Genomic DNA, 17,871 nt, shown 5'->3' with positions numbered 1-17,871 from the left:
AAGAGCGTCCCACATCTTCTTGGACGCTGCTGCCTTGGCTCGTGTCGTCTTCTTGGCTCGCGTCGTCTTCTTGACTCGCGGCATCGTGGGTGGGTGTTTGGGGGCGGGCGTCTCGGTGTGCGTTCGACGGCGGTGGTGTGAGTTCGACGGGGGTGGTGTGGAGGGCAGGTGGAGGTAGTGCTGCAAACAGGCAGAGCAATGCTGAGAACTATGCGCGTTGTAAATGAAGAAGAGCGTGTTGTTGCAGCGAGCGTAATCTGGTGTGTTGCTGGAGGGGAGTCGCTGCAGAACAGACAAAGGCGGGGGCCGACACGGACGCGTTGGTGCCGTTTGTTTGTCGCCAAGAAGTCGCTGGGGCCTTCGCGGCGACGACGCGAGACATGGACCTGGCGAAGCGACCAAGCGCCGCGACCAAGCACCGCGACGTGGAACTGGGCGGGTTTATGGCGTGACTTTGAGTGTGGGATTTGGGTGTCGTGACGAGTTGCTGCACAGCGTCATGGTGTTTCCGGGTCGGTGTTCGTGGAGGATCTGCCATGTCTTGTTCTCGTCATCAATCCCTTGACGAAGGAAGCTCTTGGCATCTCATCATCCATCTCCAAACACAGTCGCGGGTGGAACTTGAGACCTGAATCCAAGGTCGGTCATTTTGATGGCGTTCAAAGGTGAAGATCTGGCGTGTGGTTTGGGAGAGAAGAGTCGTTGGCCTGGAACGGAGTCACGACCGAGTCATCGCAAGCGTCTTAGCATCATCCACACTATTACACTCACCTTCCTAGCGCCCACGTGTTTGCCGAAGAGTACGCCCATCTTCTCACTAATCACCTTGCCGGAAAACAAGTTGCGGATTGTTGGTATCTCCATGACCATCTTTCTCGAGGAATTTCCCTACATTCCTCAGGTTGAGTGGAGTGCTCAGTTATGACTTGCCGTCAACTTTACCGGCTGATTCTCCCGCCTTGACTCGCCATTGGCATGCTTTTTCTTGACCTTGTCAACGACATATCCCCTTCTTCATTTGTAGCCTATACATCATGATTCACTCTCCATACAAGGGGCAGCCTAGGAAATTATAGAGGTCACAGGAAACACGTAATCTTATTAATAAGCAATGTAGCCTGTGCAGGAACTCTAAACTTAACTCTAAACTATCTATTATAACTTAGCCTACTATTATTTTTTGCTCTTAACCTTATTATGCTGCCCTAGCGCACCTCTAAATACGCAAATTAACAGCGTAACCTTACAGATATACAGAGGGGAGCTATAGTAGTACTTTGCTGCTACTCTAAGCTTAATTTTCTGCGCATTACAGGTATACTTAGGCTTAGAGCAAGCACTCTAAACAGAGTTTTTAACAACGTTAAGGCCTATACCTACAGTAATTCTCTTACTTATATACTTAATAGAGTACTATATAAAAGCTAAGCTAGTGCTTCTATTAAAGTACGTAATAGCTCTTTGCTCTCTGCTTATATATGTAAAGCTATTATTAAAAATAGCTATATAAAGATTAAAGAAGCAGTTAAAGAAACCCTTAAGGCCTCTAGAGTCTTACTTAGTTAACGCATAATTATCTAAATTACTTATAAGCACTATAATAAGCTACATAACTACTCTATTATCTGCAGCGTCTGTATCTACAAACCTAAGCTTAATTGCAACGCTTAAGACTTCTATATTAACTACTTAAATTAGCTTCTTACTAAGTTTAATTTATACTACTCTAAGCTTATATTTATATACTATAATAAGACCTCTAAGGCTATTAGCAAGGTAAATATATACAGTAGAAAACAGCATGTTTAGCAGCCTAAAGGTAATAACGCTAATAAGTACGCTGTATACGTTTAGCCTCTGTTATTCTTACTTATAATATACACTACTACGTCTACTATTACTCTTATTAAGTACAAAAGACTATATATAGTATAGGTATAAAAAGAGAATAAGTAGAGAGAGGAGATACTTAAGTATATACAGTAAGTTAACAAAATAGCTAAATAACGTATTAAGAAGAAGATTAAGCGCGCTGCAATTAATAGTACCCTAGAACACTAAGTATTATAGGAAATTAACACTAACATTACTAAACGTAATAATAACGTTAGAGCTGCTAATTAAGCTGTAGGCAAGAAGAGAGGCTCTCTCTAAGAGGGTATAAAGTACCTAAAGACTGCTAAGAACTTCTATTCTATTAAGAACTTTATATACAAATTAAGAAAGAGTATAAATAGGATTTAGTATACTAAATAGATCCTTAAAGATAAGCTCTTCCTATACTACAAAGCTGTGTATAAGGCTAATCTTAGTACTTATATATACCTAGTCTAGGATAACGTCTACTTATACAGTCTTAGGCTCTATTATTGCGCTCTAGAGATTAAAGCTTAGGATATTAAATTTACTCCTTACTCTCTAAACTCTCTAGATTTACACTCTATTAAACACTGTTTTAGGAGGCTTAAAGGATTCTTATAAGACTATAATCTAAATAGTACGTCTAAGGTAGTAAAGGCTAAAGCAGAGGCGCTTATAAAATAGATTTAGCAACAAGATAAGATAATAAGGTAATATATAGCTAAACAGCTCTATCTAACGTTGTTTTAGAAGCTTACAAATAAGTGTAAAGACTGTAATAGAAGTAACAAGTTTATAAAATAATTTAAGTTCTAAAATCCTAATTATTTACGCTGTTTTAAGACTGTTTTAATAAATACACGTATTTTAGAGTGTTTTAGTGTTCTATCACGTGTTTCCCGTGACCTCTATAATTTCCCGGGCTGCCCCTTATACACTCACGAAGTTTCTATGTCAAGGATTGCAACCAGGAGGTGAAACTCCAAGATCTCGGAGCCATCAAAACACCCGCAAAGCACCGTCGTGAATCAGTTCTCTCAATTCATAGGCTACACGTTTGGACGCGAAGCAGACCCAAGGCTCTTTTGTGCATCAGCTATCCTGATAAACTTTTTTCGAAGGCGAGAAATGACCGGCTCCGTGTCGCTATCTAGTCACTGCGGTCACTTCCTTCATAACTCTCCTCACAATACTCAACAGTTTCGGTACAAAACCTATGTTTCTCCGCCTCTCTCCAGGACTCGTCGACGCTCTTAAAGACAATCCGCTCATGTCGCATTGAAGTGAACGAAACGTTGCCGAGTCTGTTTCTCCGACTTGGCCATAGCATCACAACGACTTCTGGAAATACAATCTAGACAAGCGTCGACTGCGGTGCGCGGCTTGGACTTGTTAACACTTGTGTATTCTATCTACCGTAATATACTTCGCCATACCTGTTTGCTGAGGTTTATCTCTACGATTTGCATCCATGCCATCATGGAAGGAAATCCAAACCCAGGCTGCATATAACACAGTAACAAACTTTCACGTAAGCCGATCTATCCGCGCTTCCTTTCTGATCATTCGCCTTGGATCAGTTCGGGCTCATAAGATTGTTGCCGCGCATGTTTATTCATAGGTGATCATTCTCCCTCATACCCCACTGCTCGCTTTGTAGCATTCTGCGAGAGATGTAGTTACACATATGCAACAAATCATCGCGAATAGAACTGTGAATAGCATGTTGCTCAGCCAGATCATCATCATCATGTAATGTAGTCGAGTTCCATGGTGTGACGAAACCGAACTCGGTGACAAGATGTGAAAACATCGCTTCACAAACACGTTTGGGAAGATGTATAGAAGTAGAAAAACAAGCGAGTAATAATTGAGATTTCCATCTCAATGACCCTCCTCAATACTTGGTGTACCTAGTCGTGGTGGCGGGTAAATGCAATGAAGAGCCTTGCGCCAAGACTAACTCTACACATTCCAGGTTCACGAGGACGCCGGTCGCTCGCGGTCGTTCACGGTCGATAGCTACACCCACGCCTGCTGGTCGTTCCCGCATCATGTGCCTGCTCGCAGAAGGCCATGCGCCTCGACTCCTAATATCCGCAGCGACGGCGTCACCTCCACAAGCACGTCGGCCGTGAGCGAGACTTGGACGGCTTGAACAGCTTCAACGCCAAGATGCAGCGCCCGCTGCGCCCAACAGGCAAAGAAAGACGCTGTAAGTCGTAGACACCCGCCGCGCTCAACACTGCTATAGTCGGACTAACAGAAACTAACACAGCAGACGCAGCAAAAGACCGTCCTCTCGTAGCACCCTCACTAGGTGCGTCTCTCCAATGCCACGTCCGCGCCGCACACCCGTCCACGCCGGAACGACCTCACCTCGACACCATCACACGCGCCAGGAACTACGCGAGATGCCGTAACCCGCCCTGCACTCAGCGCTGTCTCAGTTACGTCACAGCTAGCCGCGCAAGAAAGTCCGACGCGTCGGTGTTTCGCCGTTGAGTCACTCAGCGCCACATCAACGAGGAGCGTTATACGACCGTCGGATACGCACGCGGTATAAGACACGTGTAGAAGAATCTGCGCCTACGGGCGCGATGGCATGGCGCTCGGAAGCAGCTCGCGCAATCACATTACATCGCATTGGCTACACCGAGAACGGAAGGCAGGAGGACAGCCATGGGCCCAGCTGAGCCGTGTACCCGCCATTCTGGGGCTCGCTCAGATCGTCTTTGTTGCGCGCGCAGAGATCAGGACGAGAAAGGCGAGGTACCAGAGCTCCAGACTTCTACTTCCGCTTGGCTTCACGGAATGCGACTCGCCCATACCACACGCGTGAAATACGAGTACAAACACCCCAGCTGCGGCTACGAGGCGCCGAATGCTCGGCCACGATACCCGGCGTCTCCGCGGCGTTAGCGCCCTTCGTTTTCCTTCCACGGCAATTATATGCGAGACTACCGAGCCAGCCGAGTCCGCTTGCTCAACCGCTGAGTAGGAAGGAGGCAGCTTGGAAGCTGTCCGGAATGCGGATCTTCATGACCGCAAGCACGAGAATTGAACCGCCGTCGGCTGCGACTCAAGCCTCATCGTCGCATGTCTTTCAGACACCAGCCGTCATTCGAACAGGCTCTGATACATCGTTGCGCATACGACTCACGCTTGTGCCCGGCTTTCCGGCAACGCGCGACGGCATGTCAAGCCAGTCATGCCGCGGGAGGGAGATCGTTTCATATGGGCGACACATCACCCAAGGACGGAGGTAGTGACGCTCGTGACGAGTGAGCATCACCGCGCCGGGAGACCAGCTGAACGCATCGAAACGATAGGACGTGTCGATTACTGCCTCGGCACTACAGAACTTTCAGCGCTCGAGGCTGCGTCTACTTCACAGAAGACGGACATAGTATGTTGCTTTGCCGCCGGTTTTGCGGGCGAAGCTCGCGTACCGGAGGCGGAGTGAACGAACTCTTCACCAGTGTTAGGTGGATCTGCTTTTGCTGGGAGTCTCTAGGGTCGTTCATCGCTCTTACCATCGGCTCGGTAGTAGGATAAACAGGTTGTCAGGCGCATGAGGATCACCGAGCAGACCAGACCAAGGCAAGACGACGGAACATGTACGCTTACTATTTCCCCCTCACGAACTTGTGGAGTGATGAAGCACATTAAACTGAACAAACGTAGTCAGATTTCAGCCCGAAATCCTCCCAAACCGCATGGCATACCGTGCTACGTCCCAGTCTCAACAAGAGTTTCCGCTCATCGCCCACAAAGACCATATGATCTCGAAGTCCCGACAATGGTCTACGACCGCCGAATCAACAGACTATTACCGTCCCTGCGGATTATTGAAACAGCAACCCCGCATCTCAAAACGTCTTCTTTATTGAAGATAGAAGGCAACGACGCAAGAACAACTGCCATGTCGCCAGAAGCCCTCCTTGCCGACGCCCTGCACCCGCAGCCCTCCTTCCCAGTCTACCTCGTATCGAATTTCCGAGCACAGCATAGCATAACATCAATCTGCTACGGCATATCGTTGGGAATTTAGATCTAGATCTGCGAGTTCGGGTGTGTACTGTACTCGGACTTCTGCACTGTTTTTGTGATGACGGGGAGTGCTGATGGGGATACACAGTAGAGGCAAGATTTGGGGTTGAGGTTGGGTTGGGCGGTGGGATGGTTTGGCAGAGGGGGAGTAATGGCATGTCGAGTAGTATAAATGTTGTGAGCTGGGGGGAGGGAAGGGATTTTGTTGGTGCTGGGATGGGTTGGGTATACGATTGTATATGTTCTATGATATGAGAAAAGGACTCATTATTGGGTAGTACATGCTAGGTCTTCTCGATGGGATGAGATATTGACGCTGGATTTTAGCAGTGTAGCTATTTCTTTATATATTCTAGTATCCTCCAGCAACTTGAGATTAAGGAAAGTGCTGAATATGTAGCAGATATGCAACCAGAAGATATAGTTCACAACTGTGTGTTTCAAGTTCGGACAATAATAGTTACTGCAGCTTATTATCATGGCCAAAGCACCAAAAGTTTCTAGTAAATGCACAATCACCAGGTCGCAGCTTCACAACGAGCACATCGTCTGAGTCGTTAATCAATATCCCCCATCCCCGTTTCCTTCTCGTTCCTCCTTTCCTACCCCCCTCCACAACCGCACAACCCTCCTAACCCTCCGCAGAAACAGCGAAGTAGCCCACACATCTTTAGCCGAGCGACAGCGCCAGTCCGAGGCCATGAGGCTTGCAAAGGACGGGGCGGAAGACGAGAGTCATCCCTCTTTTGGTAGTAGGTGTGCGGGCGGGTTTAGGGGAAGGGGGGGAGTAGGTATATGCTATGCTCTCAACGAGGATCTTCGCGAGCTTTGAGGAACGGGGCACGGCCTTGTAGATGGTGTTGGGGAGGCGATAATTGGTACGGTGAAGCGTGAAGAGAGGTATTTCGACGCCTGGGTAGGTGGTTTATATTTGAAGAGAGATGGGGATAAAATTATTTGCTGTTTCTGTGTACTTCTTGATGGTGGAAAACATGGGTGGCTGTAGTTGGATGGGTATACCCAGAGTCAGAGATGAGTATGATAGGTGTTGTTCCGCGAATGCTAGCTCGGTTCCTGACCTTTTCCGGCTGCGCTGTGTAGCGTTGCAATCCGATGAACCTGTAACCTGCTCTGGCTATACGGCGAGACTCGTTTCAGCGACGTTATGGTTTCGCTAAGCATAACGTGATATTCGCTCGTCAATGCTGACCAAGACTTCTCCCAACGATATTCGCTGAGATGATGTAAGAGCGACGGCATTGGCGAAGATGTGGGAGTAGAAGATGAGGTAGGCGACGGTTCTGAGCAGGCGCATGCACATTCATTATTGCAGCATAGCTGGTATGCATTTCAGGGTAGAACTGGAGCCTTGGCAGCCTTCAAGACGCTCTTTCGGCGTTCAAGTGTTGAGTCCCGGTCGCTGATGTGGTTGTTCCCCCAGCATGTCCCTGCGATATGATTCTAGAAGGCGGATGACGAAGGCCTAACAAGTGCGATAATAATGTTAACGGAGCAGACAATTCCAGGAGCACAGCGAGAAGGGCGTCGGCGGTTCGCGAAGCTGGAGCTCGTGCCGGGTGGAATTAGTCAGCGTGTTGCTGAACATGTGTCTCCGCCCTTTCAACCTGAGACAAAGGCGTAGACAAGATTCTCTGCTATCCGCACGATCGAGCCCGTGCTCCAGTACTCAAATCGTAGCCTTCAACATGTTTGTTGTGTGTGACGTAGACTTGGAATCGCAGTCTTTTAGCCCTCAACCGTTCGGAACTTGCGCCGCCCGACTATCGACCCACGACGGATTTCGCTGCGAACATGAGGCGAATGAGAATTCCCATGACCTTTCCCCAGTGCTGAGATGCCGACCGATATCATCGCACATCAAGAATGCCGGAGAAGACCTGCTTCGAGGTACCAGTCCAGACCAGTCTCCCCAACGCAGATGTGCCGTCTCAACCGCGAATCAACGGTCGTTGTACGAGTATAGGCGTGCTCGAGCGCCCTTGCACGTTCGATCCTCATCCGATCGGTGTAGTCGAGCTCGGCACCGTCTGGGAAGCGGTACCGCGTGTGCAATGCGCCGAGCGGTGGTCTAGCGGTGTCTCGGGCATAAGCTTCGTGAAGCATTGCTGTCATGATTCGCGGAGTCTGGACGTATCTGTAGTTGGGTCAGCCGCACTCTCCACGCTTCTGTCGCGCTCTTAACTCAACAGCCAACGCGCATCTTCGTGAACATCTGCAGTGCGGCGCGTCTCGACGACTTCCGGCAGAGCGCTCGCCCGGCTACTCGGCGACGTTGGATCAAGGGCCTGTGCCGCGCTGGATCGAAATGGCTGGAGTGCGTGCAGCGCGTGCAATGCCCGCGACGAGCGAGCGTGTCGCCTTGGGCGTTGGCGTCGTATCGGCCGCTGATTATTCATCCATGGTAAAGTCTGCGTGTTGGTATTGCGACGTTCAAATGGCGCTGCCGCTGGAGCGAAATGCGTCAACGGACGCTGCATCCGCACTCGAGTGTTGGGCTTCGGCCTGATCGTGTGCGGCGTCGGAGTTGGGCGCGTTGCGAGTACGGAGGTACGGCAGGAAGGGCGCTCGTCGCGCGTCGGTCATCGCTCGTTGTATGGAGGCGAGGTTTCGAGAAATGATAGTGTAAGCATCCAGAGTTCGAGCCGCATAGGAGCCATCATGCCCGTTACCCGAGCTGGAGTGGTGTGACCGGAAAGTGCGCAACGGCGCTCAGAGCACGCTGACGTCATCGGGTTGGGGGACTCATTTGCTGGTAGCAGGTGTGGGAATACTGGGCAAAGCCGGGACATCTGATCCGAGGTCATCTATCTATTGAAATCCCCGGGCTTGGTCTTCTCTGTCTGTCTAGTAATTTGTTGCGTCGTTCGAACTCCAATCTTGCTGTCATCCCAAATGCAAGTTGGAATATGAGCTACTGAGAGCGCTCCGGGATACTCGGAACCTTATGGGAATCTACGCCAACCACATTGGGTAAAACGATAAATCGGTTCCGCTAACCATATATTAAGCTTGCTCTCATAACAATTTTGTAAAAGGTCAAAAGAATTGCACACAACAGCCAAGCCAATAGAAGGACCATCTAGATTCCAGCCGTCGATGAAGCTCCTAGAAGGAGTTGCAGGCACCCAAGATCCTGGTGGGGAGATGGTCGGACTTCTTCGGGGCGAGCTTTAAAACGTGCTGGCTGGGTTGGAACGTATGCTCGAGAACGTTGTGTTTGGTACAGTTGGGGGTACTTTGGAAGAGGCGTAAGAGGGGATTTGGTTGTCACCAGGGGCGTGCTTTACGCTGTAGTGGGAAACCTGACGCAGTTGAATGCTGGAGGCTGTCTCGACTTGACGTTCATGGTTGTGGCGATAGCATCAGCAAAATCAACTGTGGAGTGGCCATGATACGCCAGTTGCCGGCAAGTGTGAGTCGGAGATCGTTCATCTGATCACGGCTGACATCCTGGCTGCGGCCGTAGCCAACGGATACTGCGCATCTTCAATGCCGGAGGAACTCACCAAGTATAGCAATACCATCAAACCGGGAGAAGAAGTGCGGTAGGCTATGCTATCAGTGGCATGTGGGCATGGCCGTCGATCTCCATTACGCCGAAGAACAACCCCTGACAACGGGATCGCTACATAGCCCAACGAAGAAATGAGGCGTCCTGCTCGAGCCCCCGTTCCAGGAAGACATTCGTTGTGCTATTTTCAAGATCGGTGTGATGCTCAAACGAAAATTCTGAGCTCTTTGAGCCATTTACATTAACAATGTCCTTTCCAATCAAGATATTCTCAAGAAGTCTTCCGTGCGCGTGAACGAGGATGAAAACAAGGAGACGGAAATAAAGTCGTGGACTTCCGCTCGACCAGAACCCTGTACTGTTGTAGACATCGCATCCCGTAGCAGCCGCTTGCACCAGTATTCTTCTCCACTGAGGCACCGTGCCAACAAACAACTTGCTCCACGAGGCTGTTCAGCTCCTCCGATACTGCTACGAGCTTGTTCGCATCACTGCACGCCAACCCTACCTCGCCCGTACTCACCAACTTACTGCTGGCGGCGGCAGTGGAAAGCCTGACTTTTGAAGATATCCTCCTATCTTTGCTTAGGCGCGATGACTTCGAACTGCGTATCCTCACAGCGGTTGTTGCAAAGGGTGTCGTGGCACTTGAAACGCTCCTTACGCAGCTGAAAGGCAATGAGTGCATCCGGCTCAACATCAAGGAGACCGCTATAGGTACATCCCACCACCAAAACAGTGATGAGATGTTTGACTACTCCGAGCTCTCGGTATCCAGCGACGTCCTCACTACAGCAGCACACGCCTTCTACAACACTGCGCCCGATACAGGCGGAACGTTATGGTAACGCATAGTGTATCAGCAGCGCGATGATTTTGATGAGGGTATCCCAGAGGTTGCTCGAGTAGTCACGGCTTCGGACCTTGTTCTCGGCGAGTGGCTGGTGAGTCTGCTTGTAGTCCATGCCAAAAGCTGAGACTGGCACTACTGAGCCTTAGTCCTGTTCGAGTTGCTGCTCCCTAGATTGGGAGAAGCTGGTCAATGACAATGTAGTCGTTGGTGCAGTGTGTCTGTCTCAATGATGGTCTGGCTTGATGATCATAGTCCATCTCGACGGTAATGGTCGGTCTCGACGATGATGGTCGGTGTCGATGATATGGTCAGTCTTGATGATGACGGTCCGTCTCAATAATAGTCCATCTTGATGACGATAGTCGGTCTTGACGATCATGGTCGGTCTTGATGATATAGTCAGTCTCGATGATATGGTCAGTCTCGATGATAATAGTCAGTCTCGATAGTAACGGTCCACCTCGATGATAATAGTCCATCTCGATGATGATGGTCCGGCTCGATGATAATGGGCGCAAGGCCATGGATGTACTGTGTCTGGTTGTAGTAAGTGCCTTTTATAGCCTTATCATCGTTGCCCTTTTGTTATCCACGACTCCCCAGCTCGTTGCGAAATGAAATGCATGTAAGCCCATAATAAAACCATACGGGCTGGGCTGTAGCTACAAAAGGGAAAGTGGCGACGTTGGCTTGGACGTTCAAAAGGGGCCCCTTCCAAGGCGGGCTGCAGCCTCGCTTCTTTGGTTCAAACGGGATATTGCCTGAGGTAGATTGGGTCGTTGCATGCTGCCATATCTAATGCTAACCACATGTACCGCCCCTTACCTCGGTAGTTGGAAATGTATCAGTCAACTCAACCCATTGATTCATCACAATTCGGCGATGACGAAGAAGCCATCGCAAGATCCGGAAAGCACTGGCAGCGCACAATGAGACAGGTAACATCGAAAGAGAAAGGAATACAACTGCCTATAATGATGGCGCTACAACCGCTCATCGACTCTGCAAAGCCCACACGTTCGACCCATGGGTAGGCTGAATTCTCCGTTATCATAGTCGACCGGGAAGATAGAGACCATGAGAGCGCACTCAAGTAGTATGTTGACCAGTACACTCCTCCACAATAGACTCTGTAGATCCAAGGAAATCTATACTTTTACTGCGTTGTGTAAACCCAGACTTAATGTGTCTATAAGCAATTAACGGAGCAAATTCGAGAATCGGGATTAAGAGATATTTTGAAATGAAGAGATCTCGAATAGAAGGGACAAGAGAATGAAACATGATCCTGGCTATCACATCGCTTCCGCACGCCACATGTAATGGATTTGATGGTATCGTGGGTGGACCGGGGATTTGTGCCAACGACAACCAAGCAGCAGAAGTCACTGAATGAACACGAACACCATACGAACTGCTCAATATTCTGTTCCATGTAGTCACTTGTGACACTTCCCTGCACCTTTATTAGACAACAACTTCTACATTGCATACCTGCACGGTCCGACGTCCCTCAACCTCGACTGGCTCGGACGAGCCTTGCGTACCACGACGCTCAACCAAATCCAAAAGTAAAGCAGGAACATAGATGCGTAACTTCAAGTACGTTCAAAGATTCGAGTAGTGGGTGTAGTTTGCATAGGACATGTTGGTGGCGCTCGTCAATGGACGTCCTCAGTCGCTCTCGAGCTTGCCGCATGTCTGGAGAAGTGTAAGGGCAGGCTCAACCATGCTATGCCACGAGAGTATTGGAGTCGTTGTCCAGTGCGCTGCTGAGGCTCTGAGTGTGGCAGCGAGGACACGGCGATAATACATAGCGGAGGAGCGCATAAAAATACGTGTTGGTCGGCTGGGCTTTATTCGTGAAATCGGTTGTCAGGTGTTCGCAAAACGAGCCCTTGCTTTCGGCATATCAACCTCCTTTGCATCGGCTTTGGTATGCGCGGCATTGTACAGGAACCGGCTCCTTGGAACTAGTTTCATCCGCTCTATGACCTCCAAATTTCGACGACTTTGCAAAAATAAGAGTCTTAATGAAAGCCGAGTAGTTACTGGTACGCCCGCATTAACTATCCATGGTTCTGCACGCCGCTTCGACCGAAATTACGTCTGCCTCCTATGCCGGGATCTGTCCGAGGGCGGTCGTGACTTGGACTGCCTCGAGCCGAGTCTCCTTGCGGATCTTGATCTCGATCTCTGCTTTGGCGCCTGCGGCAAACTCGTTGGCTGAGGTATCGACGTCAAGCCCTACCGAGGTAAGCGGCTCGAAGTTGTCTTGGGATGATGTTTGTGTTTGAAAGACGCTTCGGGATTCGAGCGGATATCGAGCGTTGTTGTCGGCACACGAGTAATGCTACTGCTTCTCCCGAACTAAAAGGTCCGCTGAGAACTCGATGAGATGCTGATCCGATTCTCGAGGCTTCAGCGATTGTATAACCAACGCGAGTGTTGATGTCTGTAAGTTCAGTTCAATCATAGACTACTGCCACATTTCCCACAGCGCGAGGTACTTGAAAGAATGGCCGCTTCGATAGGGGAGGTACAGTCAATTATTACTACAGCATGGGTCGTACCACGTATGATCGATAGCACGACATGTAAGTTACCAGATTGCTGGTTATGCACGACTCTTTGACAAAATTGACACAAGACTTACCAGACTTCCCTACTCTCTACTTCCGGTCGTTCAAGGGTTTCCTCTGGTCGGCGAGCATGAGTTTCACTTGACTTCCCCAACTCATGATGATGTATATCTTGTTCGGCCCACACTTAGTGTGATCGCTCCTTGAGCTCATTCCAGCCATCGCCGCCATTCCCCCACGACCCCGCGTCATTTCCTGCTTGGGTAGGCTAGGGCTCCAGGCTCGATGGGAGTCGAGAATCGTGGGAGCCAACTTTTGTAGTAAAATCGTCGCAGCCTTCAGTTAGACTTACACCAATCCATTCTCCCCGAGACCCACCATGAGCAAATGACCGGCGAGCCGGATAGGCTGTTACTTCCGACGCTCTGCGCATACTACCATGATCTCGTCTCTTGTTACCACGAATCTCCAGTCTTCTGTCTGAATTTCGCTCACCACAGTATGGCATAATGTCTTCCTCTTTACCTGGATGTAAATCGTCTGCAGGACCGCTTCGAATTTCAAAGTTGAAAACGATAGGGAAATCCGGAGCGTTCGCAGTGCCAGAGTAGTCACGCAGCTCTTTGTCCTGGTACTGGGCAAATTTAATAAGCATTTGCTCTTCTGATCCATGTTACAATCCGGCCATAGTGTCTCATCTGCTATTCCTATTTTTGATGCCGGGCAGAGTCTTGTCGTTGACATGGCTGACTACCATCACTCCAATTGATGTCAAAGACAGAGCGAGTAGACTGATTCACAGCAGCTGAGAGTGGCCGCGGGATGATCTGCGTCACTGCCCAAAGAACGCGTCATTTCGACCCTCCCACCTTGCCCAAGTACGCTCGATCAAGGTCAGCAGCCTCTTGTACTATTTCGAAGTTGGTGTTGATGGTGACACAAGCAGCACCACAGACCGCTTTTCCTGTACGATGAAGATCATCGGACGAGGAGCTCCCGTGGGCGTGCTACGCCAAAATGGTCAAGTAGCTCTTCGTCGGCATGCTGAGGAAGTTCGGTAGGCACGGTGTCTCTTCTTCATCCACGCGAGTTTGCTCGACCGTGGCAGGATCTCTCTGATGCCGTTTCGCAGTCGGAGCTGGAGATTAGGTGGGTGACGAAGTAGATCGCATCCTCGGCATACTGAAGAGGTAAATTAGTGATGTTGCATGTTTTCACTTCAACATGGGGTTCAATGAGTGAGTGTGTTTGAGCGTCGTGCATTCTCGTGATAGAAAATTGGGTGTAACACCTAGATTAAGTGACTCTAGTCATGAACGCCTTCTTTGTATTGCGGCCTAGCAAAGAGAAGGCCACGTCAACGACGAGGACAGCATGATAGGTTATGGCGCGGTGTGAAGAGCAGGAATTTCGAGCGTGTCGTCTGGTTTCATGCATTAGAGTGGAGTTGAGCTTCTCCATTGGGGACAGCTTTTGAGGGTACCGGTGCAGGAAAATAGCAATGAGATAGCAAGTGCAAGACTCGAAGTCAATCTCTGTGCTCCGTAATGATTGCGAGGAGATAGTCAACGTATGCGCGTTCCATGAGGGCCGGTACAGTAAGGAATGTAGCTCGAATCATCAGTGGGTAATCATGTTTGGAAACGGCTGGGGAAGTATGTCCAGAGGGATCGGCTCGTAGAATTCCGCGTAGAGTACCGTGATAAAGTTCAAATGCTATGATGTAGCGACGACGTGCGTTTTCGGAACCAGTCAGGGTTGAAGGAAACCGCATCGTGGTTGTTGCCAGCCATCGTGGAAAATCTTTGCAGCCGTTACCCCCATATGCGGGTAGCTGCCAGCAGCACCATCGATATGTTTCCCAACCATGCGAAGAAGGTGCGATTTTGTCTCCGTTCCCGAGCGTGTACCTTGGAGCGCTGCACTGAGAGCGACTGTACCCAAGCAGGCGGGAGGTGGTGAGCCAATGCGGGTCATCGTGAGCAACCAAACTATCCGATAGTACGCGTGCGCTTCGTCGTGTTTGTGCGGGTTTTATGCATGCCTCAAAGACGAACCCAGCTTCGGCTTTCTGCCCCAATGCGTGACGTGAGCTTGACCTGCTCATCTCGCTGCTTTGTACCGGCGCACCCTTCTCCGCTCCACCACATGCGAGCATATCCACGATGTGTCTAGTTAACACACGCAGGCCCTTCTCCTCCGTGATGCCCCCAAGCACATCCCATGCCTGTTCGTCCAATGCAAGCGTATCCTCGTCCTCCCAATGACGCTGCAATCCCCGCGTCCTCAATCAACGCAAGCCCATGTGCACACGCTCAGCCAGGGCAGCTATGTCCTGCGTCTTCCCACTACAACAAGCTTGCAGCTACCCAGGGTTGGCGAATACAGGGCGCTTCTCTGATAGGGTGGTACAGACTGCGCCGATGCATGTCTAGCTCGTTCGGCGCACCGTAGGCACTCGAGGCCCGCTCTTGGGACGCGGCAAGGACGAGCGCGTTTCAGGGTCGTGTGCAAATTACTGCTGCCTGTGGGGTACTCTTAGTATCGCTCTCGTCATCCAGGTCACGGGGTGGAAGAGTCGTACCGTGCGAGCGAGACGCGTCTGCTGGCATCCCAAGAAGGCATCCCAGCGACCATGTAGAGATTCATGGGAACTACGCGCAGACATAGCTACAGCCGTTACAGGAAAAGCAGCCCGTATCGTGTTGTTGGTCGCGCATTATGTTGTTGGTCGTCTGCAACACAACGAAGAGACGTGACGAGCGGCGCATCCCACCCTATGCGCCATCATGTCGCCCGCAAAGCACATGAGGCTCCCGGCTAAGCCCAACAAGCTCAACAAGCTCAACGCGATACGACGCGATATTCCTGCCTCGTAAGCCGACTCCTTCACGCTTGGCTGTGGGTATCGAGAGGACAAGATGTAACACACATCTTCTGGGCGCATCGTAGTCGGTGGAGTCTGGGGCTGCTATCTGGCCCTCACCAGCATTCATGGCGCGTCGCAGCAGGCGTATAGAAACCACCCTCGTCCATCAAAGCAGGGATGAACGACCGTAGTCGCTGGAGCGGCAGGCAACCCGGGTAGCGCATTCAATCCTGCATCCTCCGCGAACCGCACATTTCGCGCTCCACTACGCCTCTGTGATGATAAGCTTATACCCGCCTCACGACACGCTTAGTCTCAGCTTACAGTATCTACACGTGTCCATGAAAGGCTCTACAGTGACCTCCAGATCTACCGGCGCCCGCTGAATTTCGGCGAGGCTAGATGATGGGAACAAGAGGTGTGCATGCTTGGAATGCACGTAGGATACGATCTTTGAGAGATCGGTTGTGTGCTTGCAGCTTTCGGGCTTGAAGTGAGTAAGTTGGTGGATTGCTAGATCTCTGGGTATTGTGCACTGTGTGTAGAAAGCGAGCTGGAGGGTCAATAATGTCATGGTCTCACTGTCTATGCAAAGGAATGTAAAGTAAGACATTATCTCGTGATCCGGCTCGAACACCCCCACGACCCCGTGGGTCACGTAATGTCTTCCAAACCAATTGGAGACAGACAGCAAGATGGTATTTGGCCCTACCGAACGAACGTCAAATGCAATTCTACTGAATTGTAGAATAGGACTAGGAAGAACTTATTCCGAGATACTCGCCTGGAAACTCGTGATAATGGGTTATGTAAGCAACTCAAGTCATGGCATGGTGGGGACGGCATACTAGTAGGTTCAGCATTTGCGATGAGTTTATGAATATTCTGTTATGCATAATGAGATCAATTGAGTCGAGCTCACCACCACCGGGTCTCGCCATGAGATTGAATCACGTGGCCAGATCTCCTCGCTTGACTAAGCCAAGTTTCATCACGCGGTCATGCGACGATCGTCCCCTGGCTTGGCGCAGCGATGATCGAGAGCGCCGAAATCCGACATGGCAACACCACAGCCCTGCGCATTTTGCTACGCGCCCGCGACCTCTCCAACCTTTTATTCCATGATATCCGCCGCTGCAGCGCTACGGCGGCAGATGCCCCGCCTCCGAACACCGTTACTGCTACCGCTGTCTACGTCCCGCGCAGAGCTGCCGTCTCCGTCGCCATTGTCCGCGTAATTCGTCATGGCGAAGGAGACGGCTTCCCTGGAACAACGTGGTGATAGCTGAAGGACAGCAGCTTGCCGCAAGTCAGTGCTAAGATGCGTCGTCGCAACGAGCGGCGTTTTCCAACAAACTCCTACTTGCATGATCTTGCCCACTACCCGCGCTTTGAGTCTTTGGCAACGCACTACGTAGAGGGAGGTGCGGCAGTGTACCTCTCCGAGATTGAGGGAACCAACACATGGTGCACATTGGCAGCCAGCGTATCGTCGCCGATTTGGACTTTGACCGGGACATGAGGCGGTGCAGGACTTTTAGCGAGTAGAACAACCGCCTATAATTGATGGCGGAGACACGAATTGATTAACATGTCGTACCCAAGTAGCATATCGCTCGTAAAGCCAGCGCGAGTTGGCCAGCTCATGTTCCATAGTAAGTAGTCCTAAATACTCGCACCGATTGTAGCAGGCCAGTTCCGTCAGCAGTGTATCTCCTTGATGCGCCAGTGCTAACGCTCTTCCGTTACAGGTGATTCAGCCCTCGCCATATCATAGCTTTTAGGCCTGCGATATTTGTTCCCAGTCAAGCGCTAGGCCGAATACATCACTCTATATCAATGGAACTGCACACAAAGTGGAACATCCTCGTACAGCAAATATACAGCGGTAGCTTCTTAGAAGCGCTGAACTACCATTCCAGCACGCCACACATAAAACGAAGGGTGTGGTTGAGACTTCGTGAGATGAGCTGGCGGGTGCTACACAAAAGATTGGTTGGTAGGCACTCCGTCTCAGAACGGGCAGACATCTCATCAGCTAAAAACTATGTCTTGCAAATGTTGGTTAGTAAATGAGCTTCTTCTATTCCTATTATCTCTCGTTGTTGTACAGACTCACATG

The 17,871-nt window shown here is 50.2% G+C and overlaps 3 protein-coding genes across 3 annotated transcripts; 2 read left to right on the top strand and 1 right to left on the bottom strand.

The window, feature by feature from the left end:
• Positions 1-4,035: 4,035 nt before the first annotated feature.
• On the top strand, positions 4,036-4,702 carry P153DRAFT_391333 (uncharacterized protein; the record flags this gene model as incomplete). The annotated part of the gene is made up of 3 exons (XM_033671041.1): positions 4,036-4,075; positions 4,142-4,346; positions 4,438-4,702. The coding sequence occupies 3 exons, from the start codon at positions 4,036-4,038 to the stop codon at positions 4,700-4,702; spliced, it is 510 nt and encodes a 169-aa protein (XP_033518000.1).
• Positions 4,703-9,423: 4,721 nt separating this feature from the next.
• On the top strand, positions 9,424-10,601 carry P153DRAFT_361848 (uncharacterized protein; the record flags this gene model as incomplete). The annotated part of the gene is made up of 5 exons (XM_033667029.1): positions 9,424-9,479; positions 9,903-10,162; positions 10,301-10,389; positions 10,445-10,510; positions 10,551-10,601. 5 exons carry the CDS (start codon positions 9,424-9,426, stop codon positions 10,599-10,601), a joined length of 522 nt encoding a protein of 173 aa, XP_033517999.1.
• A 3,675-nt stretch (positions 10,602-14,276) lies between these two features.
• On the bottom strand, positions 14,277-15,422 carry P153DRAFT_148179 (uncharacterized protein). The gene has a single exon (XM_033662174.1). The coding sequence runs from the start codon at positions 15,036-15,038 to the stop codon at positions 14,409-14,411; it is 630 nt and encodes a 209-aa protein (XP_033517998.1). The 5' UTR covers positions 15,039-15,422; the 3' UTR covers positions 14,277-14,408.
• Positions 15,423-17,871: the final 2,449 nt, after the last annotated feature.

Source organism: Dothidotthia symphoricarpi, assembly GCF_010015815.1.
Source record: "Dothidotthia symphoricarpi CBS 119687 unplaced genomic scaffold P153scaffold_28, whole genome shotgun sequence".
Lineage (NCBI taxonomy): Eukaryota > Fungi > Ascomycota > Dothideomycetes > Pleosporales > Dothidotthiaceae > Dothidotthia > Dothidotthia symphoricarpi.
The sequence above is the reverse complement of the archived record's forward strand: the minus strand, read 5'-3'. Positions and strand labels throughout refer to the sequence as shown.